The sequence below is a fragment of the Dendrobates tinctorius genome, unplaced genomic scaffold, assembly GCF_039654945.1.
Source record: "Dendrobates tinctorius isolate UK_male_01 unplaced genomic scaffold, ASM3965494v1 ptg000103l, whole genome shotgun sequence".
NCBI lineage: Eukaryota > Metazoa > Chordata > Amphibia > Anura > Dendrobatidae > Dendrobates > Dendrobates tinctorius.
In genome coordinates, this window is record NW_027361771.1 from 34,478,909 (window position 1) to 34,503,865 (window position 24,957).

The 24,957-nt window shown below is 43.5% G+C and overlaps 1 protein-coding gene across 8 annotated transcripts in view; it reads left to right on the top strand.

Moving 5' to 3' along the window:
* The first annotated feature begins 252 nt into the window (after positions 1 to 252).
* Positions 253 to 24,957, top strand: part of LOC141100193 (uncharacterized) — a 33,855-nt gene continuing 9,150 nt past the window's right edge. The window contains exons 1-7 of one of the 8 annotated variants that reach the window (XM_073588507.1): positions 253 to 326; positions 556 to 756; positions 6,543 to 6,649; positions 12,442 to 12,612; positions 12,698 to 12,821; positions 14,942 to 15,036; positions 21,975 to 22,086. In XM_073588507.1, the coding sequence (XP_073444608.1) occupies positions 6,572 to 6,649; positions 12,442 to 12,612; positions 12,698 to 12,821; positions 14,942 to 15,036; positions 21,975 to 22,086 (580 nt within the window). In that variant the 5' untranslated portion in view covers positions 253 to 326; positions 556 to 756; positions 6,543 to 6,571. The other 7 variants (XM_073588509.1, XM_073588508.1, XM_073588510.1 and 4 more) reach the window with 7 other exon arrangements.

Here is a 24,957-nt window from a genome sequence, read left to right on the forward strand (position 1 = left end):
CCCACACATTACACACATGCACACCTCTGCTGCCCACATATTACATGCATGCCCACCATTGGTGCATACAACACACATGCACACCTATTGCCATTTCATCCAAGCACACCTTTGCTGCTTATATAATGCACACTCTCCTGTGCTTTCCTGTCTGTACCCACACAACTCTGCCATACACACATAAGGGTGCACACTCTTCTCTATAATACACTGGAATATTACTGAAAACTCAGTGCCTGACTCCTCCTACACATGTGACTAGACACATGACCAGAATGACATCACCAGTAGATCTCCAGTCCAGAAGAGGAAATGACAATACTGAGGTGAGTGTCTCTGATCACTCCAGGGGATGCATGGTGGAGAAGGAGAGAGTATGGTAAGTGCTAGTGTTCTCCTCCTTGCACCTTTCACTATCTTCTGTAGATCTCCTGCTGCATTGGTGAGTAGAATGGTGCTGGATATAATGTAGCCTTTCCAGTGTCCTCCTCTTACAATACATCCTCTCCACCATCAGCATGTCTATAGCCCCTGACATTCCCTGTCTAACTGTAGGATGAATGACCTCGTCTCCAGGCTTTGGCACCAACTGAGCAGATCACTTCTAAGCTGATGGCATGGAGTCGAGATCACAGACTGATTGTGATGGGACATGCTGAGGTTTAAAGATCCCGAGGTTGCATGGTCCGCTATATACAGCTTTGCCGCCTGCAGGACTTTATATGTGCACACGTTTGTGCAAGTTGCCCCACAGCCGTAAGTATGTGACCGTATAGCCAAATTGTGCAGCTGCACTCCTGTGTCATTTACAATGTATCCAGAGCTATTGGCCAAATGACAAGGAGTATTTTCGAGTATGTGCCCACGATCAGGAAGAGCAGCGTTTTGGATGCAGCTCAGTGGATGCGATTTATAGAACTCTATTGCCCACTGTGCTTGTATTTAACGCTGCGGTGCAGGTTTACGAGCCGCAGAACGTCAATTATTTGTAGCGCAGACGCTAATCTCCCCTGTGTAGTCTCACCCGTAGCCATTAACTAGATGCAGAAAATCTGCATGGTTCCCTGATCACATGCGGATTTACCTGTGTGATTAGGATGCAGCGTTTTGAACTCAACAAAAATACGCTGTGTCCAAAACGCTATTTCTTGATCGTGGGCACATAGACTTACTGTTACATATACACTGCTCAAAAAAATAAAGGGAACACAAACAACAGAATATAACTCCAAGTAAATCAAACTGTCCACTTAGGAAGCAACACTTATTGACAATTTCACATGCTGTTGTGCAAATGGAATAGACAACAGATGGAAATTATTGGCAATTATCAAGACACCCTCAATAAAGGATGGGTTCTGCAGGTGGGGACCACAGAACACATCTCCGTACCAATGCTTTCTGGCTGATGTTTTGGTCACTTTAGAATGTTGGTTGTGCTTTCACACTCATGGTAGCATGAGACGGACTCTACAACCCATACAAGTGGCTCAGGTAGTGCAGCTCATCCAGGATGGCACATCAATGCGAGCTATGGCAGGAAGGTTTGCTGTGTCTGTCAGCGTAGTGTCCAGAGGCTGGAGGCGCTACCAGGAGAAAGGCCAGTACACCAGGAGACGTGGAGGGGGCCGTAGGAGGGCGACAACCCAGCAGCAGGACCGCTACCTCCGCATTTGTGCAAGGAGGAACAGGAGGAGCACTGTCAGAGCCCTGCAAAATGACCTCCAGCAGGCCACAAATGTGCATGTGTCTGCACAAATTCGTAGAAACCGATCTCTGAGGATGGTCTGTGGGCCCGACGTCCATAGATGGGTGTTGTGCTCACAGCCCAACACTGTGCAGGGAGCTTGGCAATTGTCACAGAACACCCGGATTGGCAAATTCGCTACTGGCGCCCTGTGCTCTTCACAGATGAAAGCAGGTTCACACTTAGCACATGTGACAGAGTCTGGAGACGCCGTGGAGAGCGATCTGCTGCCTGGTTTGGCAGTGAGTCGGTAATGGTGAGGGGTGGCATTTCTTTGGAGGGCCACACAGCCCTCCATGTGCTCGCCAGAAGTAGCCTGACTGCCATTACGTACCGAGATGAGATACTCAGACCCTTGTGAGACCATATGCTGGTGCGGTTGGCCCTGGGTTCCTCCTAATGCAGGACAGTGCCAGACCTCATGTGGCTGGAGTGTGTCAGCAGTTCCTGCAAGATGAAGGCATTGAAGCTATGGACTGGCCCGCCCGTTCCCCAGACCTGAATCCGATTGAGCACATCTGGGACATCATGTCTCGCTCCATCCACCAACGTGACATTGCACCACAGACTGTCTAGGAGTTGGTGGATGCTTTAGTACAGGTGTGGGAGGAGATCCCTCAGGAGACCATCCGCAACCTCATCAGAAGCATGCCCAGGCGCTTTAGGGTGGTCATACAGGCGTGTGGAGGCCACACACACACACTACTGAGCCTCATTTTGACTTGTTTTAACCCCTTCCTGACATCAGACGTACTATCTCGTCCATGGGACCCGGGCCTCTATGCCCATGGACGGGATAGTACGTCTCAGCGATCAGCGGCGCCCACGTGGTGAGCGCCACTGATTGCGGCCGGGTGTCTGCTAATTATCACAGCTGACACCCGGCATAATGTGTCGGGGCGGTCACGGACCGCCCCCGACACGTTAACCCCTTGCACACCGCGATCAAACATGATTGCGGTGTACCGGGAGTTAAAGGGAAGCATCGGCAGGGAGGGGGCTCCCTCCGTGCTTCCCTGAGCCACCCACGGCAGCGCAATGTGCAGCGCTGCTGCGGGGGCTCCTTCCCTGCAGGCCCCCGAATCCAAGATGGCGACGGGGGCCTGCAGGGAGCTGGCTTCCTCAGTGTCTGCAAAGCGCAGGCATGAGGAAGTCTGCAGCAGTGCCTGTGACAGATCGCTGATCACCACCTGGGACTATGTAATAAAGTTAAAAAAAAAAAAAAAAAAAAAAGTGTTAAAATAATTTAAAAATAAATTAGAAAAAAAAAAAAATATTCCCCCAATAAATCTATTTTTTGGAAATAATAAAAAAAAAAAATTAAAGTACACATATTAGGTATCGCCGCGTCCGTAACGACCTGCCCTATAAAATTGTCCCATTAGTTAACCCATTTAGCGAACCCCTTAAAAATAAAAATAAAAAACGAAGCAAAAAATAATGATTTATTATCATACCGCCGAACAAAAAGTGCAATAACGCGCGATCAAAAGACGCATATAAATATCCATGGTACCGCTGAAAACGTCATCTTGTCCCGCAAAAAACGAGCCGCCACACAGCATCATCAGAGAAAAAATAAAAGTTATAGCTGGCAGAATAAAGCGATGCAAAAATAATTATTTTTTATATAAAATAGTTTTCATTACATAAAACTGACAAAACATAAAAAAATGACATAAATGAGGTATCGCTGTAACCGTACTGACCCGAAGAATAAAACCGCTTTATCAATTTTACCGCACGCGGAATGGTGTAAACGCCCCCCCAAAGAAATTCATGAAACGCTGGTTTTTGTTCATTCTGCGTCCCAAAAATCGGAATAAAAAGCGATTAAAAACTATTTTTACAATAAAAAGCGTCTTTTAGCGTATGACAGCTGGCAAACATAAAATCCCGCCATAAATAGTAAATCAACCCCCCCCCCCCCCGTTATCACCCCCTTAGTAAGGGAAAAATAATAAAATTAAAAGAAAATGTATTTATTTCCATTTTCCCATTACGGCTAGGACTAGGGCCAGGGCTAGGGTTAGGGCTAGGGTTAGGGCTGAGATTAGGGTTAGGGGTGTTTTGGGGATAGGATTGGAGTTAGAATTGGGGGTTTCCACTGTTTGGGCACATCAGGTGCTCTCCAAATGCAACATGGCGTCTGATCTCAATTCCAGCCAATTCTGAGTTGAAAAAGTCAAATGGTGCTCCTTCCCTTCCAAGCTCTGCCATGCGCCCAAACAGTGTTTTACCCCCACATGTAGGGTATCAGCCTACTCAGGACAAATTGCAAAACAACTTTTGTGATTCAATTTCTCCTGTTGCCCTTAGGAAAATAAAAAATTGGGAGCAAAAATATCATTTTTGTGGAAAAAAATGATTTTTTTATTTTCACGCCCGGGCGTTATAAACTTCTGTGAAGCACTTAGGGGTTCAAAGTGCTCACCACACATCTAGATAAGCTCCGTGGGGGGTCTAGTGTCCAAAATGTGGTCACTTGTGGGGAGTTTCAATAGTTTAGGTACATCAGGGGCTCTCCAAACGCACATGACACCCGCAGACCATTCCATCAAAGTCTGCTTTCCAAAACGTCACTACTTCCCTTCCGAGCCCCGACGTGTGCCCATACAATAGTTTTCTCCCACATATGGGGTATCAGTGTACTCAGGACAAATTGGACAACAACTTTTGGCTTTTGGAGTCCAATTTCTCCTGTTACCCTTGGGAAAATAAAAAAATTGGGGACTAATTGATCATGTTAGTGGAAAAAATACGATTTTTTTATTTTAATGCCCGGGCATTATAAACTTCTGTGAAGCCCTTGGGGGTTCAAAGTGCTCACCACACATCTAGATAAGTTCCTTAGAGGGATTAGTTTCCAAAATGGGGTCATTTGTGGGGGGTTTCCACTGTTTAGGTACATCAGGGGCTCTCCAAAGGCAACATGACACCCGCAGACCATTCCATCAAAGTCTGCATTCCAAAACGTCACTACTTCCCTTCTGAGCCCTGGCATGTGCCCATACAGTAGTTTTCTCCCACATATGGGGTATCAGCGTACTCAGGACAAATTGGACAACAACTTTTGGGGTCCAATTTCTCCTGGTACCCTTGGGAAAATAAAAAAAATTGGTGACCGGGCGTTATAAACTTCTGTGAAGCACTGGAGGGGTCAAAGTGCTCACCACACATCTAGATAAGTTCCTTGGGGGGGTCTAGTTTCCACAATGGTGTCATTTGTGGGGGGTTTCCACTGTTTTGGTACATCAGGGGCTTTCCAAACGCGACATGGTGTCAGATCTAAATTCCAACCAAAAACGTCAAATGGCGCTGCTTCCTTCCGAGCTCTGCCATGCGCCCAAAGAGTGGTTTACCCCCACAAGTGGGGTATCAGCGTACTCAGGACAAATTGCACAATAACTTTTAGGGTCCTGTTACCCTTGGAAAAATAAGAATTGAGGGTGAAAGGATCATTTTTGTGGAAAAAATATGATTTTTTAATTGTACGGCTGTATGTTATAAACTTCTGTGAAGCCCTTCGGGGTTCAAAGTTCTCACCACATTTCTAGATAAGTTCCTTGGGGGGTCTAGTTTCCAAAATGGGGTCACTTGTGGGGGGTTACCACTGTTTAGGTACATCAGGGGCTCTCCAAACGTGACATGGTGTCCGATCTGAATTCCAGCCAATTTTGCATTGAAAAAGTCAAACGGCGCTCCTTCCCTTCTGAGCTCTGCCATGCGCCGAAACAGTGGTCCCCCCCACATATCAGGTATCAGCGTACTCAGGACAAATTGCACAATAACTTTTGCAGTCCAATTTATCCTGTTACCCTTGGTAAAATAAAAAAAATTGAACCTGAAATATTTTTTTTGTGAAAAAAAAGTTAGATGTTCATTTTTTTTAAAATATTCAAAAAATTCCTGTGATGCACCTAAAAGGTTAATAAACTTCTTGAATGTGGTTTTGAGCACCTTAAGGGGTGCAGTTTTTAGAATGGTGTCACTTTTGGGTATTTTCTATCATATAGACCCCTCAAAGTGGCTTCAAATGTGATATGGTCCGTAAAAATAAAATGGTGTTGCAAAAATGAGAAATCGTTGGTCAATTTTTAACCCTTATAACTTCCTAACAAAAAAAAATATTGGTTCCAAAATTGTGCTGATGTAAAGTAAACATGTGGGAAATGTTACTTATTAATTTTTTTGTGTGCCGTATCTCTGTGATTTAAGGGCATAAAAATTCAAAGTTGGAAAATTGCGAAATTTTCGGCAAATCTCCGTTTTTTTTCACAAACGCAAGTTATTTGAATTAAATTTTACCACTAACATGAAGTACAATATGTCATGAGAAAACAATGTCAGAATCACCGGGATCCATGGAAGCATTCCAGAGTTATTACCTCATAAAGGGATTTTGGTCAGAATTGTAAAAATTGACCCGGTCATGAACGTGCAAACCACCCTTGGGGGTGAAGGGGTTAAGAACATTATATTCCACTTTAATTTTGTGTGTGACTCCAAATCCAGGCCTTCATTGGTTAATGAATTTGATTTCCATTAATGATTTGTGTGTGATTTTGTTGTCAGCACATTCAACTTTGTACAGAACAAAGTATTCAATTGGAATATTTCAGTCATTCAGATGTAGGATGTGTTATTTGGAGTGCTCCCTTTATTTTTTTGAGCAGTGTAGTTTCCTGGCTACAAAATACTAATTATCATAAGTATTAAGTGATGTTTTCTACATTATATCTCTTGACTCCATAGCATATTATTACAGAATTTTATGGTTTTGCTCCTCCTAAAGTCAGGAGTCTTCTTATTTACTGAGGAAGGATGGACAAGCAAGGGAACCACATAACTGAGAAGATATTAAACCTCACCTTGGAGATACTTTACCTGCTAACCAAAGAGGTGAGGGATTCTAGGAACAATGCCACTTGTCTTCACTCTTATTTCTATTAAAGGGTAATTCTCAGTGTTTAAAGGATAGGTGGTAACTTTCAGATCGGAAATCTGACCTCTGGGACCCCCACCTATCCCAAGAGCGAAGCTCTGAAATACCCCGTTAATATTAGCTAGCACTGTATTAAGCTACCTCCAGCAGTCCCATAGAGAATTAACATATTGGTATCGCACGTGCGCAACCACAGCTCCTCTAAGCCCCACCATCTGCAAATTATCCTTTGACTAGGTGATAACTTAAAAGGGAATCTGTCAGCAGGTTTTTCTGTGGATTCTGTTAGCAGCATAAAGTAGATAAACTATCTTGGACCACTCAAGGGAAATTCCCAATACCTACGCCAAAGACGAAACTGTACTGATGAGAATACCTTTGAAGAACAGCCAGTAGAACTGTGAGACCAGATTCTATAAGAGGTTATCCTAAAAAAAGATACTGCAGGAGGCCTATAGGATGGCAAAAAATTATGGGGCCAAACTGCGAACACATTATCAAAAATTTCAAATGGAGGGCTATACGAGATATATTACCACATATTCCAATGGAGCACATGAGATTAGGGCCATCCTGGTGACACACTGGCCTATCTTAAGTATTGACAATGATATCTGTTCTCACTTGGATATAGATTATGTCCCATGCCACATTGAGTTCTGACGACTGAAGGTCACTATTCGACAGGTGGACACCTTTGTCCATGAATTTAAGACACATGCTGTGGCTCTCCCCTGAAGACCTATCATAAGAGAAACTCGTCGGGAGGCTCGTAGGGCGCTTATAGGGCAAGCTAGGCAAGGCCAGCTGTGGACTGCCCTTGTTGGGGCCAGGAGTCTTGTGCGCACTAATGTTTCCTAATGTCAACCTAGGGCACATTAAGGTCAGCTCCGGATTCTGCCTATTATTCTGACCAGATGAGGTTCTGTAAACAATGCAGCAAAGGAAGGACCTTGCATATTTCATGTGGATGAAACAGATGGGTGAGGCGGTTCCTATTATTCAATAATTTGTATGTATTTACTCACCCTTGTTATATCATGATAGATTATCCTGCAGCCGTTTACATGTCCTCATTGTACATATATATGAGTTTTATGATGTGTTATTTTATATATGTCATTATTAAAGGTTAAGTTTATTATTATGTATTATTATAGTTCCATTGATTCCATGGCGTATTACATGTGAGGAGGGATATACATAATAAAAAACAAGAACAATAATCTTAAACAATACACATCACCATGAGAAGAGACTGAGGATCCTGCCCGCGATGGCTCACAGTCTACAAGGGATGGGTGAGGATACAATAGGTGAGGGTAGAGCAGGTCGTTCAGCAGTATAGTGGAGCGAGGGTTTCTGCAGGTTGTAGGCTTTTCAGAAGAGGTAGGTCTTCAGGCTCCTTTTGAAAGTGTCCATGGTAGGCGAGAGTCGGATATGTTGGGGTAGAGAGTTCCAGACTAGGGAAGATGCATGGGACAAATCTTGTATGTGATTGTGAGAAGAGGAGATAAGAGGGGAGTAGAGAAGGAGATTTTGTGAGGATCTGAGGTTGCGTGCAGGTAAGTACCAGAAGACTACGTCTCAGATGTACAAAGGAGACAGGTTTTGGGTGGCTTTGTATGCCAAGGTTAGGATTTTGAACTGGAGTCTCTAGGAAATGGTGAGCCAGTGAAGGCATTGGTGGAGAGGAGAGGCCGGGGAATAGCGGGGGGGACAGGTGGATTAGTCGTGCAGCAGAGTTTAGGATAGATTGGAGGGGTGCAAGAGTGTTAGAGGGGAGGCCACAGAGCAGGAGGTTACAGTAGTTGAGGTGGGAAATGAGGGCATGCACCATGGTTTTTGCAGAGTCTTGATTACGAAATGTATGGATCTGGGAAATATAGGGAGTTTGGGAGTCCACAGGAAGTGGAAATGGCTTGGATATGTGGTTTGAAAGAGAGATTGGAGTCCATGGTTACCCCAAGGCAACGAGCTTGCGGGACTGCAGAGAGTGAGCAACCATTTACTTTAATGGATAGGTCTTGGGGGAGGGTTCTGCTAATACTGTACGTATAAATGACTAAGTGAGGTATATGGAGACACGCTGAAGCATCTGGTCCCTAGATCGGATTATCTTTTGGTGCTTTTTCTTGCTGATAATTACAGTGGGTACGGACAATATTCAGATCCCTTTACATTTTTCACCTTTTGTTTCATTGCAGACATTTGGTAAATTCAAAAAGTTCATTTTTTTTCTCATTAATGTACACTCTGCACCCCATCTTGACTGAAAAAAAACAGAAATCTAGAAATTTTTGCAAATTTATTAAAAAAGAAAAACTGAAATATCACATTATCATAAGTATTCAGACCCTTTGCTCAGTATTGAGTAGAAGCACACTTTTGAGCTAGTACAGCCATGAGTCTTCTTGGGAATGACACAAGTTTTTCACACCTGGATTTGGGGATCCTCTGCCATTCTTCCTTGCAGATCCTCTCCAGTTCCATCAGGTTGGATGGGGAACATTGGTGGACAGCCATTTTCAGGTCTCTCCAGAGATGCTCATTTGGGATTAGGTCTGGGCTCTGGCTAGGCCAGTCAAGAATGGTCACAGAGTTGTTCTGAAGCCACTCCTTTGTTATTTTAAGCTGTGTGCTTAGGGTCATTGTCTTGTTGGAAGGTGAACCTTCGGTCAAGTCTGATGTCCAGAGCACTCTGGAAGAGGTTTTCATTCCTGATACTTGGCCGAATTCATGTTTCCTTCAATTGCAACCAGTCATCCTGTCCCTGCAGCTGAAAAACACCCCATAGCATGATGTTGCCACCACCATGTTTCACTGTTGGAATTGTATTGGCAGGTGATGAGCAATGTCAGGTTTTCACCACACATACCGCTTAGAATTATTACCAAAAAGTTCTATCTTCATCTCATCAGACCAGAGAATCTTATTTCTCAGTCTGAGAGTCCTTCTTGTGTTTTTTAGCAAACTCTATGCAGGCTTTCATATGTCTGGCACTGAGGAGAGGCTTCCGTTGGGCCACTCTGACATAAAGGCCTGACTGGCTCCCTTCTGCATCTGTGGAGCTCAGCCACAGTGATCTTGGGGTTCTTCTTTACCTCTCTCACCAAGGATCTTCTCCTATAATTGCTCAGTTTGGCTGGATGGCCAGGTGTAGGAAGACTTCTGGTGGTCCCAAACTTCTTCCTTTTAACTGCAGAAATTCTTTTGTAACCTTGGCCAGATCTGTGTCTTGCCACAATTCTGTCTCTGAGCTCCTTGGCCATTTCCTTTGACCTCATGATTCTCATTTGGTCTGACATGCACTGTGAGCTGTGAGGTCTTAGGCCTGTTTCACACTTTAGTTTTTGTCCATCAGTCAAGATCTGCCGTTTTGCAAAAAAAACGGATCCGCCATTTTGTTTGGCGGATCCGTTTTTTTTCCCATTGAGTTGCATTACCAGCGGATCTTGATGGATGGCCATTCGTTGGATCCGTTTTTTTGCAGATCCGCCAAAATTGTGCCGTCCGCCGAAATGCCCGAACGGAGCATGTAACGTTTTTTCGGCCAGCAGGATCCGCACTTCACACTGCGCATGGCCGAAAGACTTCACTCAGCTGGAAATTTAACCTTAAAGTCTGTTCTGGTGGCTGGAAAAAATAAATTCTCTCTCTTGTCAAAAAAACGGTCCGGTGGCATCCGTTCACATCAGTTAGCAACGGATCCGCTTTCCGCCACTTTGGCGGATTTTAACTGACACAAAAAAACTGAAGTGTGAAACAGGCCTTATATAGACAAGTGTGTAGCTTTGCAAATCAAGTGCTATCAGTTTAATTAAACACATCTGGACTCCAATGAAGGAGTAGAACCATCTCAAGGAGGATCTCAAGGAAATGGACAGCATGTGACTTAAATATGAGTCTCTGAGCAAAGGGTCTGAATACTTATGACCATGTGATATTTCAGTTTTTCTTTTTTAATAAATTTGCAAACATTCCTACATTACTGTTTTTTTTCAGTCAAGATGGGGTGGAGAGTGTACTTTAATAAGAAAAAAAACTTTTTTGAATTTACCAAATGGCTGCAATGAAACAAAAAGTGAAAAATTTAAAGGTGTCTGAATTCTTTCCGTACCCACTGTATAAGCATAAAGTAGAGACAGAGACCCTGATTCCAGCAGTGTATCATTTGCTGGACTGATTGGTGCCATTTTGATAGAATCCCTGTTTTGTCTGCTCTAGATGTAGCAGAGCTAAGTCTTTTAGGCTGTGTATAACTCTGACCACAACCTTGACGGTCAGCTACCTGTGTATACTGTGAATGGTCAGTAAGCTGCCAATCAGTGGTGGGGGCAGGATTACACAGATTAGCCTGACTAGTCAGCACATAAGACCTAGTCCTCTAGTGAAAATTTTCTGCTGATAAAACATTGATTGCATTGAAACTACAGCACACAGCCTAACAAGTGACATATACATGTAATCAGGCTCTCAGCTCCTACATTATGCTGTCAGAAAAGGCAGGGTAGGACTAATTACTAAAATACTTTTTTATTAAATATGATTAAAATACTTTCTGAAGTGACACCAAAACACAAACATGTAACACATACAGTACATGAACTCAAAACCACCAAAAGATGGCAAAACTATTGACAAGCAGGTCAGATTCTTTCAGAAGTTACTCAGCATGAATATCACAACTATCAATGCTCAAATAACAATGCTCTTATTCCAATGTTGTATTCATAATATGAGGACTTTTACCCCCATATTCTTGATGGGTCTTTATTATTGATGAGCGAGTATGCTCGTTGCTCGGGTGTCCTTCGAGTATTTTGGCGTGCTCAGAGATTTAGTTTCTGTTGATGCAGCTGCATGATTTGCAGCTGCTAGACAGGCTGATTACATGTGAGGAATGCCTGTTTGTTAGGGAATCTCCACATGTATTCAGGCTGTCTAGCAGCCACAAATCATGCAAATGAGACGACGAAAACTAAATCTCCGAGCACACCAAAATACTCGGAGACCACCCGAACATGCTCGGGAAAACCTGAGCAACGAGTATACTCGCTCATCACTAGTCTTTATTCATATTCCCCCTATGATGCACTTTATCTTCCCCTGATGAGTATGTTAAACGAAACGCGTCAGGAAGCGCTTAGCATGGGATCATAATATAAGGGGTCTTACATTAATTCCTTCTGTGGGGGACTGGTTGAGTGAAAGTGAATACCTTCCCCCCTCTGGCAATAGGAATCGGTGGCCCTTCAAAAAAGGTTGGACAGATGAATCAAATGAGGTGAGATTTTCCATTTTTATTATCACTGGAATATAAAAAGGTATGGATAATTATACTCTACCTCATATTATGAGCACAACATTGGAATAAGAGCATTGTTATTTGAGCATTGTTAGTTGTGATATTCATGCTGAGTAACTTTTGAAATAATTTGACCTGCTTGTCAATAGTTTTGCTATCTTTTGGTGTTTTTGATTTCATGTACTGTATGTGTTATATGTTTGTGTTTTTGTGTCACTTCAGAAAGTATTTTAATTGTATTTAATAACATAGTATTTTAGTACTTAATCCTACCCTGCTTTCTCTAATACCTTATTGGACTGGTGGTCATTGTTTATTATTAGTCCTACATTATGCTGCTCTCAGCTTAAATAGAAAAACTTGCTGACAAATTCCCTTTACATGTTGGAACATAACTTTTTATCAGAAAAGGGACATACCAGAGTCTCCTTTAATACACAGGATTACACAGTAGTGAAGACATCTAGAGAGTGTGTGATCCCCAACAGGTGTGTATCTGATGGGTGTAGCAGGACTCAAAGCCCCATCCTGGAGCGTCCACCTCATCCCCTGGAACCTGATCAGAAGATCCTAGAACTTACCTATAAGATGATTGAGCTGCTGACTGGAGAGGTGAGCGCTGCTGGGAATACTGGGGCATTATACAGTAACACAAGGGATGATGTGTCTGGGTGATGACTGTATCATTGTGTGTCAGGTTCCTATAAGGAGTCAGGATGTCACTGTCCATTTCTCCATGGAGGAGTGGGAGTATATAGAAGGACAGAAGGATATGTACAAGGATGTTATCATGGAGGACCACCAGCCCATTATATCACCAGGTAAGTGCAGACTTGAGTTGTTCAGGGGCACTGAGCAAGATAATACACTGCAAGGTAATCGTGAGCAGAGCGTTGTTAAAACTAGTAGTTTCATAATTACCGTATATACTCGTGTATAAGCCGAAATTTTCAGCCCATTTTTTTGGGCTGAAAGTCCGTCTCTCAGCTTATACGGGGGTTGGCGTGGGAGTGGGGGGTGTCAGAGACCATACTCACCCCCTTCTGGCACAGTCTCTTTAGCCCCTGCTTCCCCCATGATCTCAGCGTCCCAGCTGTTCCTGCATTCAGCGGTCACATGGTACTGTTCATTAGACTCATGAATATGCGCATATTTAATGAGCGGTACAACATGACCGCTGAATGCAAGAACAGCTGGGACACCGAGATCATGCGGGAAGCAGGGGCTGAAGAGACCATGCGCCAGGAGGGTTTGTGTGTATCACAGGGGAGGACGGGGTGCAGAGCAATATTTTCCGGTCCCCGTTCCATCGCTGTTTCCCGGGTCCTCTGGCTGTGACATACAGCGGAGGACGCGATGACGTAGTCGGTGCGCGCCCTCTGCTAACGTCACTGCACAGGACCCGGGAGACAGCGATGGAGTGGGGCACGGTAAATATAGCCAGTGCCGGGGGCCTGAGCCAGAGGCTACACCGGCACCTGGCCCCCAGTGCCGGAGAGGTGAGTATGTCTTTTTTTTTTTTTATATAGCAGCAGCATATGGGGGTATTTTATGTATGGAGCTTTTACTTGGGCCACCATTAACCCTTGTGCAGCAATATATGGGGGGTATTTATGTATGGAGCATATCTACTTGGGCCACCATTAACCCTTGTGCAGCATATGGGGGGTATTTATGTATGGAGCATTTACTTGGGACACCATTAACCCTTGTGCAGCAATATATGGTGGTATTTATCCTTGGAGCATCTTGTTGGGCCACCATTGACCCTTGTGCAGCATTTTATGGGGGTATTTATCTATGGAGCATCTTTTTGGACCCCCATTAACCATTGTGCAGCACCACCCTTGGCTTATACATGAGTCAATAAGTTTTCCCAGTTTTTAGTGGCAAAATTAGGGGGGTTGGCTTATACGCGGGGCGGCTTATACACGAGTATATACGGTATATTGCCCTGTAAACAGGCTGCCTATCACTTGTGATTATTTTTATTCTGCAATGTCTTTTATTGTCTGTACAAATTCCCACTAAAATGTAAAGTGCTGCGGAATATGTTGGCGCTATAGAAATAACATTTTTATTATTATTATTATTATTATTAAACTGCTGATTCATCGGGTGAAATGATATTTTGTGCAGTACAACAGATCGGTGGTGCATTGTTCTGTGTAAACCATACCGAGAACCTTGGCAGCTTATGTGCACTGAGTGATCTAGTATAGGTGTACAGTGTCATGTAAAAGTTTGACACCCCTGGTCAAAGTTACTGTTATTGTGAATAGTTAAGCAAGTTGAAGATGAAACGATCTCTAAAAGGCCTAAAGTTATTAGTTTGGGCACCCTTGGAGATGTGTGTGCTCAGATAACTTTGACCAAGGTTTCTGACATTAATTAGCCTTTTAGAGTTATGGCTTTTTCATTATAAGTCACAGTGGGTTCAATCACCACTCTGTTTATTGAGAGCGGCGGCTGTAACTGTACCTCTGGCATTGACTGACAGCAGGACCTAATGCTGAGCGAGCTGTTAGACAGGGCCGGGGGGCACAGTTAAAGCCGCCACTCTCTTTACAAAGAGCGGTGACTGAACCTGCGCCGGTGCCACATGCTTGGATGAAACCCAAACTCTGCCTGGGAAAATAATATTCATTTAATCCCAGTAGCAGAGCTCTAAGTGCGGGCGCCGGGCACATTCAGAACACTATTAACCTGCAGAGTAACACCATATCGTCAGGCTAATAGGGTTCTTTTTTACGTGACAGGTTCCCTTTAAATGACTGACGATTGGTAAAAGTTTACTGATTGGCTGTCATATTGTGCCGCCGATTGCTTATCGTAAAGGGACCTTTATTAGAATTCAGATAACTGCATTGTATGTGTATATACAGAATATATTTTCACACAGTGTTTTCACGGTAATTGATGTATTTCTGTCTCCCAATAGAAGAATCCAGCATCAAAAATCGAGAGAGATGTGTAAGTCCTCTGTTTTTCCAGGAGTGTCAAGCAGAAAATCATGGTGTACCACAGAATTATCAGGTAGATGACATAAAGAAATACGTTATGAATTTCTTAATTAATCCCCTGCAAATTTTGAAAATTCAGGTTTAAAGGGAACCTGTCAGTTTCCCCATGCCCCCTGGAGCACCAGTAGCTGTGTCTACCTATCTAAATTCCCTGCCTACAGTCCCTTTATTACAATGACACTTAAACAGATCTTTAGAAAAAGTATTTCTAAAGTCCATTTATGATATGTAAATGAACCCCTTGACTAGTCTATGGGGCGTTAATTTCCACAAACTAGTCTGCCCACTTAGAATGTTATCTAGCCCCCGTGTTTGTGATAACTAATTATGGGCGAACCCATGGATGTTCGGGAATTGGGGGCCCCAATATCCATAGTTTGCCACACTGTCATCTGCTCTATTTTTGCTAACCAGCATGGCAAAACTGACAGCTGCGGGATGCAACCCTCAGCTGTCTGCTGTATGGCTTGTTATCAAGAATAGAGGTGTTCTACACCGTTTTTTTTTTTTAAATTATTTAAATAAATAATGTAAAAAAAATGTGGAGTCCTCCCTATTTTTGACAACCAGCCAAGCTAAAGCAGACAGCTGGGGGCTGTTATTCTCAGGCTGGTAAAGGGCCATGGATATTTGCCCACCCCCAGCCTAAAAATAGCCCCCAGCCACCCCAGAAAAGGCACATCTATTAGATGTGCCAATTCTGGCACTTTGCCTGGCTATTCCCACTTGCTCTGTGGCAGTTGCAAGTGGGGTTAATATTACCTTTGTATAGTCGTGTGACATCAAGCCCACGTTAGTAATGGAGAGGCATCTATGAGATGCCTTTCCATTACTAACCCCATAGTCGTATTGTAAATAAACACACAGCCAGAATAAAGTCCTTGTTAGGTGTCGGGTTCCCGCCTCTGCACAGGAGGAATCCCGAGCCTTGCCTTCTGCGGTCTCCCATTCAGTCCCGGCCGCAGGAGAGGCTGCTCAGCAAAGACGTCGTTCCCGGCGTCTTGATCAGGCCAGTGCTGTCGGTTCAGTTGCTGCTGCCATCTCAGGGTCAGCTATAGCAGCCTGCACTGGACAGCAGCAAGCAGCTCCTGGGACTAAGTCCTCTTTTCGGGCTACTGAGCATGCCCGCGGGATGACCTCTCATTGGAGGTCGGAGGTCACATGCTCATGTCCTCAAGCAGCTCGGATTTGACCATCAGGAAGGTCCCGGAAGGACGCTGCTATAAAAGGTTTAGACTCTTTATGCTATTTGTGCGAGTGATGATGGATGCATGAAACTGGTGACTGACTCATTATAACACCCCTCCCTTGGATACGCATGTTTGTAGGTGTAACGGGGTCTACCCAAGCTGGGGTACCACTTTCAGTACCACCCCGTGTTTTTGGAGGTCCGCTCTGTGTTGGCTGGAGTCTGAATGAATGACGCTGGCTGGAATTCCTTGGTTACATGGGCGCATATAAAAGATCACTGCTTCTCCACGTATTTCCAGTCTGACAACACTTTACTCACAGGACACAGAATATATCACACAAATACAGAGGGCAGGCCAATAGAAAAGCGGCAGGCCAGACATGCATTACAAAAGCCGCAGGTGGCTGGAGCCTGACGATGTTTACTGTGGGAATTACAAAGGTGTGGGGAGGGCGGACAAAAGGGGAATATCGTGTCCCCTCTGCCCAGGGGCGCAGCCTGTGGGCTGATGCATTAGGAACATGCATCTCACATAGAACCTATTATACATACATATAACTGCACAACATATTCTGGGTGCTGAGTGGTTCTGTAACACGTAACAGTAGGGTTTAGGGTTTGTAGTCAGCACCTACAGTTAGGTCCATATATATTTGGACAGAGACAACATTTTTCTAATTTTGGTTCTAGACATTACCACAATGAATTTTAAACAAAGCAATTCAGATGCAGTTGAAGTTCAGACTTTCAGCTTTCATTTGAGGGTATCCACATTAAAATTGGATGAAGGGTTTAGGAGTTTCAGCTCCTTAACATGTGCCACCCTGTTTTTAAAGGGACCAAAAGTAATTGGACAATTGACTCCAAGGCTATTTCATGGACAGGTGTGGGCAATCCCTTCGTTATCTCATTCTCAATTAAGCAGATAAAAGGCCTGGAGTTGATTTGAGGTGTGGTGCTTGCATTTGGAAGGTTTTGCTGTGAAGGAAACATTGGTCAAAGGAGCTCTCCATGCAGGTGAAATAAGCCATCCTTAAGCTGCAAAAACAAAAAAAACCCATCCGAGAAATTGCTACAACATTAGGAGTGGCAAAATCTACAGTTTGGTACATCCTGAGGAAGAAAGAAAGAAAGAAAGCACTGGTGAACTCATCAATGCAAAAAGACCTGGGCGCCCACGGAAGACAACAGTGGTGGATGATCGCAGAATAGTCTCCAAGGTGAAGAGAAACCCCTTCACAACAGCCAACCAAGTGAACAACACTCTCCAGGAGGTAGGCGTATCAATATCCAAATCTACCATAAAGAGAAGACTGCATGAAAGTAAATACAGAGGGTTCACTGCACGGTGCAAGCCACTCATAAGCATCAAGAATAAAAAGGCTAGACTGGACTTTGCTAAAAAAACATCTAAAAAAGCCAGGACAGTTCTGGAAGAACATTCTTTGGACAGATGAAACCAAGATCAACCTCTACCAGAATGATGGAAAGAGAAAAGTATGGCGAAGGCGTGGTACAGCTCATGATCCAAAGCATACCACATCATCTGTAAAACACGGCGGAGGCAGTGTGATGGCTTGAGCATGCATGGCTGCCAGTGGCACTGGGTCACTAGTGTTTACTGATGATGTGACACAGGACAGAAGCCGCCGAATGAATTCTGAGGTATTCAGAGCCATGTGTGCTCAGATCCAGCCAAACTGATTGGTCATTGTTTCATACTACAGATGGACAATGAGCCAAAACATAAAGCCAAAGCAACCCAGGAGTTTATTAAAGCAAGGAAGTGGAATATTATTGAATGGCCAAGTCAGTCACCTGATCTCTACCCAATTGAGCATGCATTTCACTTGTTAAAGACTAAACTTCAGACAGAAAGGCCCACAAACAAACAGCAACTGAAAACCACCGCAGTGAAGGCCTGGCAGAGCATTAAAAAGGAGGAAACACAGCGTCTGGTGATGTCCATGAGTTCAAGACATCAGGCAGTCATTGCCAACAAAGGGTTTTCAACCAATTACTAGAAATGAACATTTTATTTACAATTATTTAATCTGTCCAATTACTTTTGGTCCCTTTAAAAACAGGGTGGCACATGTTAAGGAGCTGAAACTCCTAAACTCTTCATCCAATTTTAATGTGGATACCCTCAAATGAAAGCTGAAAGTCTGAACTTCAACTGCATCTGAATTGTTTTGTTTAAAATTCATTGTGATAATGTCTAGAACCAAAATTAGAAAAATGTTGCCTCTGTCCAAATATATATGGACCTAACTGTATTAGTGGATTCGTCTTGTTCCACTGTGCTACATCTCACAGCATCTCACCCAGCGCCATACAGTGCCGTCCTGCTCTGGGCACCTCGCTACCGCATGTACAGCAGCATCCGTCAGAGCGGCGCAGTGCGCATCTTATGTGCTTTCCAGTCCTATGCCTGGTTAGTGGTGTCCGCCAGAGCTGCGCTGTACGCACTTAGTGCGGTAAGCAAAAGCAACTATCAGCTGCACCCTGTGACTGTTAACAGGGCACAGCATTCTATAAGCGTCTGTCCAGGCACCGCTGTTGCGGTGCTGTACTCTAGTGGGGCTAGAGGGACTCTAACCCTGTGTCCTTGGGGCAGTGTCCTGTCTCTTTGCACTAGCGCTCCCCTGCTGAGTCCTGTGAGGATAAATAGGCTCTGGCACTTATTCCAGTGGCTCTGTGAGGTAAAAGTTCGCTCCTGTACACACCGGGTCAACGGTTAACGCGCCGGTGTTTACTTAGTGTTCCGCCATTACTGAACAGCAGTTTTCCATCTCTGCACGGTGGACCCCGGGTTGCGATTACACTTCCTTATATTTTATATTTAGTGCGATCCACAACCCTAACAGTCCTTTATTTGAAATAAAAATATACACCATTTTACTTTTCCATTGAAGCACTCATCTCCTGTAAAAAAACAAACAAAAATAAAAAACAACCAACCATATCACTCACCTGTCCAACATACTGTCCCACGCCTTAATCCATGTCTGTGATAAGTGGTTTTTCAACCTGGACGGTGCCAAGATGTGATTTTCCAGGCTGAAAACCACGGGAGAATAAGCTGCTGCCAGTTACTAGCGGTGACGTCATCGAGGTTACCGCAGGTCACTGAGGCTGCTTCCCCAGCTCAGTTTGCTGTGAGCTAGGCCGATGAACTTCGATGACCTCAGTGGGATCACCGCTAGCACAGTGAGATATAGTCCACTTATTGCAAACAGGGATTTACGGATAGTATGTCGGACAGGTGACTGATATGGTTTTTATGTTTGTTTTTTACTGGAGACCATGGCTTCAATAGATTGGGCATTAGGTGAGTATTATTGTTTATTATTTTCTGTTTTTTTTTACAGGGGACGAGGGCTTCAATGGAATGGGCATGTGGTGAGTCTAACTGTGTTTTTCATTTTTAAATAAAAAAGTAAAACAGTATGTATTTTTATTTCAAATTAAGAACTTTTTTTTCTGTGTGCTTATTTACAATATGACTATGGGGTTAGTAATGGAGAAGCATCTTATTTACGCTTCTCCATTACTAACCCGTGGGCTTGATGTCACCTGACAATACAAAGGTGACATCAACCCCACAAATAATAATAATAAGACCCAGACAAATCACCAGAATTTGCGCATCATATAGATGCGTCTTTTATGAGACTTCTTCGGGCTGCTATTTTAAGGCTGTATGCAGCCAATATTCATGGTCCCCTACCAGCCTGAGAATACCACCACCAAGCTCTCTGATTGAGCTTCGCTGCTTGTCAAAAATGGAGGAGACCCCACAACGTATTTTTAATTATGTATTGAAATATTTTTAAAAAAACAGCGTAGGGACCCCTCTATTCTTGATAACCAGCCATGATAAAGCGGACAGCTGAAGGTGGAGGGTTATTATTAATATTTATTATTCTTAAAGATAGAGGCGTCGCTTGATGAATACGCCCATCAGTGGCTACTCTGTTATCAGGGACAGCAGACATAGGCTGGTGGTAGTAGTACTTTCTCTTCAGCCGCGATGCCTCTGTGACCATCAGTAAACTTTTTACCGCTGGTCACAACTGCTGGCTCATGCAGCTCTCTGATCGGCAGTAATAATTTTACCGCCAATCAGAACCGACAGTGTTTCTTGCACGGTCGTGCAGATAACAGCGTGGGAACACCCGATGTTTGGACTGCCGAACCCGAACAGTAACACAGACTTCGTGGGGAAGTCCGTGTTCAGGGTCCATGCCCGAACAGTAGGTGTTCGGTATGGACCCACAACTTTATCGTTCAGGTTCGCCCATCTCTAGTGATAACTTACAAGAACCGACGTCTCGCCAGCGCTATACTTACTACTTACCTTGCGCATGTGCGCATCTTTGGTCCCTCACATCATTGAGCCTCGGAAGCTGGGTGTACATGTCCTGGCTTCAAGAAGGTGCACTGCATGATTGGAAGTGCAGACGACTTCTGATCATGTGCAGTGCGCCTCTCTAAGTTTCATGATGCGTACACCCAGCTTCAGGGGCTTAATTATGTGAGGAAACAAAGACGTGCGCATGTGTGAGTTTTGTATAGCGCTGGCTATGACTCTGACTCTTGTAAGTCATGTTATCACGCCAACATGACTTGCTAATCCGACTAGTCTGGGGGAACTAATGCCCCATCGACTAGTTAAAGGGTTTATATAGGCAGGGAATTTAGATAGATAGACACAATTACTGGTGGTTCTGGGGGCAATTGGGACCTAACAGGTTCCCTTTAAAGATGACGTAGGCCACTCCTGACATGTCTCTTTACGTTAATACTTGTATTTCCCATAAAATTACAATTTTGAATTATCTTTTCTTATAAATATGTAATATACTGTTCCTCTGCTATTCCTCCTTGAAAAGGTATAAATAAATTGACAAATGTGTGCGATCTTTCTTTTTATTAAACATTCATCCTCCTTACACTGATGACCCTTGATTGTAATCGGAACTCTGTTTAATTTTCCCTGTGATAGGTTCATTTTTTTGTCATTCACCATTTTTTTTTTCATTTCAAATCCACATCACAAATTCTCTTCATGGTAAATAAATACAGCAATTTCAAATATTCACCGCAACCTGCCCAATAAAAAGTTCACGAACAGCAAATGAGACGTTGCACAGAGTGGATAGACATGGAATGATTATTTGACAATGAAGAAAAATTTGAAGAAGCCACCACGGGGAAAATGAAACATTAAAGTTGCGATTACATTGAAGGGTCATCAGTGTAACAAGGATCCTCAATAGAAAACCCCAGAATTCAATGATAGGGAGGCTTGGAATGGCCCACAGGGGACAGGAGAATTCCCTGTGGGCCCCTATGCAGGAGTGGGCCCTCTCCCCTATATGAGCAGAAGAAAGCACAATACACTTGATTCACTATTTACAGACAATGATAGCATCTCAATTATTTCAACAAACTACTAGTGTATTGTATAGAAACATATGTAAATTTGTGAATAGTGGTAATGTAATATTTACATGTAGATGAACAGTGGGCCCCCAGAGTCTGTTACTGTAGCCTCTGTCACCCCAGTCTGATACTGCTGATAGTGTATATGAAAATAGGTTATCTGAATAAGACAAGCCCTATAAAACCAAAGGAAAATGTCAACCGATAATAGTTAGCCTGCAGTTTATTACAATGAATCTCTATAGCTCATAGCCAATTTTCGTTAACGGACTTCTGATTTGTACATTTCTCTTGCTCTTATTAATCAGGACAAAGTTCCTACTGAAATTAAAGCTGAAGTCATAAATGAAGAAGAAAAGACATATGAAAGTGATAATCACTTTTTCAAAGAAGAGGCGATTCCTACAGATATCCATCCAGGTGAGAAAATCCAAAGAAGTGTGACAGCCCCATTTTTGACTCCTATGTATTGCACTGAGCTTTTCCAGAAGAAGCCTTTACTTTTCTTACATGGCTAATCTAACAGCAAGTACAGTATAGCTGACGGTGCAGTGTAAAAAAAAAAACAATATTGTGATTGCTAATGCTCTTTCAAGACTAATTGTAAATTACCGTATATACTCATGTATAAGCCGAATTTTTCAGCACATTTTTTTTGTGCTGAACACTCCCCCTCGGCTCATACACAAGTCAATTGTCCCAGAAAGACGGAGGGGGAGCGGCGGAGCATCAGGTCACAGAGGCAGGAGATGGTGGCTGTGGTTAAAACCTGTGCCGCTGCTAAAGAGAAATGAATATTCATTTCTCTGTAATAGCGCACAGTGACAGCCGCAGCCACCGGTTTCCAGCACACATCCTACTTACCTTCCCTGCATGCCATCGCTGCATCTCGTTCAGTCCGGCGCCAGAACCTCTTCCGGCCCAGCGATCACGTGGCTCCGCTCATTAAGGTAATGAATATTCACGCCTCTCCACTCCCATACATTATCTTAATAAGCGGGGCCACGTGATTGCTCAGCCGGAAGAGCTGCTGGTGCTGCAACGAGATGCAGCGAGGGCGCGCAGGCAAGGTAAGTAGGATTTTTTTTTATATATATACAGTATATATATATATATATATATATATATAGGAACCATGCATACAAGGATAGGGGATATGGAGCTATGCATACAAGGATAGGGGATAAGGAGCCATGCATACATTGACGGGAAGGGGGAGCCATGCATACAAGGATAGGGGATAAGGAGCCATGCATACATTGACGGAAAGGAGGAGCCATGCATACAAGGACAGGCATCGGGGAGCCATGCACACCTGGACAGGGATGAGGGGACAATGCATACCGGGCTTATACTCTAGTCAATAAGTTTACCGAGTTTTCCATGGCAAAATTAGGTGCCTCAGCTTATACTCGGGTCGACTTATACTTGAGTATATGCGGTATATGAAAATGCTAGTTAAATCCATGAATGTGTACATAAAGTAGAGATATCTTCCTTCATCTTTTTATATATCTGAGATTTTCCATTCAGCTACAGTGGGGAAAAAAAGTATTTAGTCAGTCAGCAATAGTGCAAGTTCCACCACTTAAAAAGATGAGAGGCGTCTGTAATTTACATCATAGGTAGACCTCAACTATGGGAGACAAACTGAGAAAAAAAAATCCAGAAAATCACATTGTCTGTTTTTTTTTTCATTTTATTTGCATATTATGGTGGAAAATAAGTATTTGGTGAGAAACAAAATTTCATCTCAATACTTTGTGATATATCCTTTGTAGGCAATGACAGAGGTCAAACGTTTTCTGTAAGTCTTCACAAGGTTGCCACACACTGTTGTTGGTATGTTGGCCCATTCCTCCATGCAGATCTCCTCTAGAGCAGTGATGTTTTTGGCTTTTCGCTTGGCAACACGGACTTTCAACTCCCTCCAAAGGTTTTCTATAGGGTTGAGATCTGGAGACTGGCTAGGCCACTCCAGGACCTTGAAATGCTTCTTACGAAGCCACTCCTTCGTTGCCCTGGCGGTGTGCTTTGGAACATTGTCATGTTGAAAGACCCAGACATGTTTCATCTTCAATGCCCTTGCTGATGGAAGGAGGTTTGCACTCAAAATCTCACGATACATGGCCCCATTCATTCTTTCATGTACCCGGATCAGTCGTCCTGGCCCCTTTGCAGAGAAACAGCCCCAAAGCATGATGTTTCCACCACCATGCTTTACAGTAGGTATGGTGTTTGATGGATGCAACTCAGTATTCTTTTTCCTCCAAACACGACAAGTTGTGTTTCTACCAAACAGTTCCAGTTTGGTTTCATCAGACCATAGGACATTCTCCCAAAACTCCTCTGGATCATCCAAATGCTCTCTAGCAAACTTCAGACGGGCCCGGACATGTACAGGCTTAAGCAGTGGGACACGTCTGGCACTGCAGGATCTGAGTCCATGGTGGCGTAGTGTGTTACTTATGGTAGGCCTTGTTACATTGGTCCCAGCTCTCTGCAGTTCATTCACTAGGTCCCCCCGCGTAGTTCTGGGATTTTTGCTCACCGTTCTTGTGATCATTCTGACCGCACGGGGTGGGATTTTGCGTGGAGCACCAGATCGAGGGAGATTATCAGTGGTCTTGTATGTCTTCCATTTTCTAATTATTGCTCCCACAGTTGATTTCTTCACTCCAAGCTGGTTGGCTATTGCAGATTCAGTATTCCCAGCCTGGTGCAGGGCTACAATTTTGTTTCTGGTGTCCTTTGACAGCTCTTTGGTCTTCACCATAGTGGAGTTTGGAGTCAGACTGTTTAAGGGTGTGCACAGGTGTCTTTTTATACTGATAACAAGTTTAAACAGGTGCCATTACTACAGGTAATGAGTGGAGGAAAGAGGAGACTCTTAAAGAAGAAGTTACAGGTCTGTGAGAGCCAGAAATCTTGATTGCTTGTTTCTGACCAAATACTTATTTTCCACCATAATATGCAAATAAAATGAAAAAAAAACAGACAATGTGATTTTCTGGATTTTTTTTTCTCAGTTTGTCTCCCATAGTTGAGGTCTACCTATGATGTAAATTACAGACGCCTCTCATCTTTTTAAGTGGTGGAACTTGCACTATTAATGACTGACTAAATACTTTTTTTCCCCACTGTATTTTTATAGTGATACTGTAAAGGAAGTTTGTACACAGGCCCAGTACATTTTTTTATTATTATTTATTTACTGGTTTTGGAAGCAGTATTATTTATTGCTCAAGAATCTTCTCTTGCAGAAAATTGACATTTTGATTTTTAAAGGAG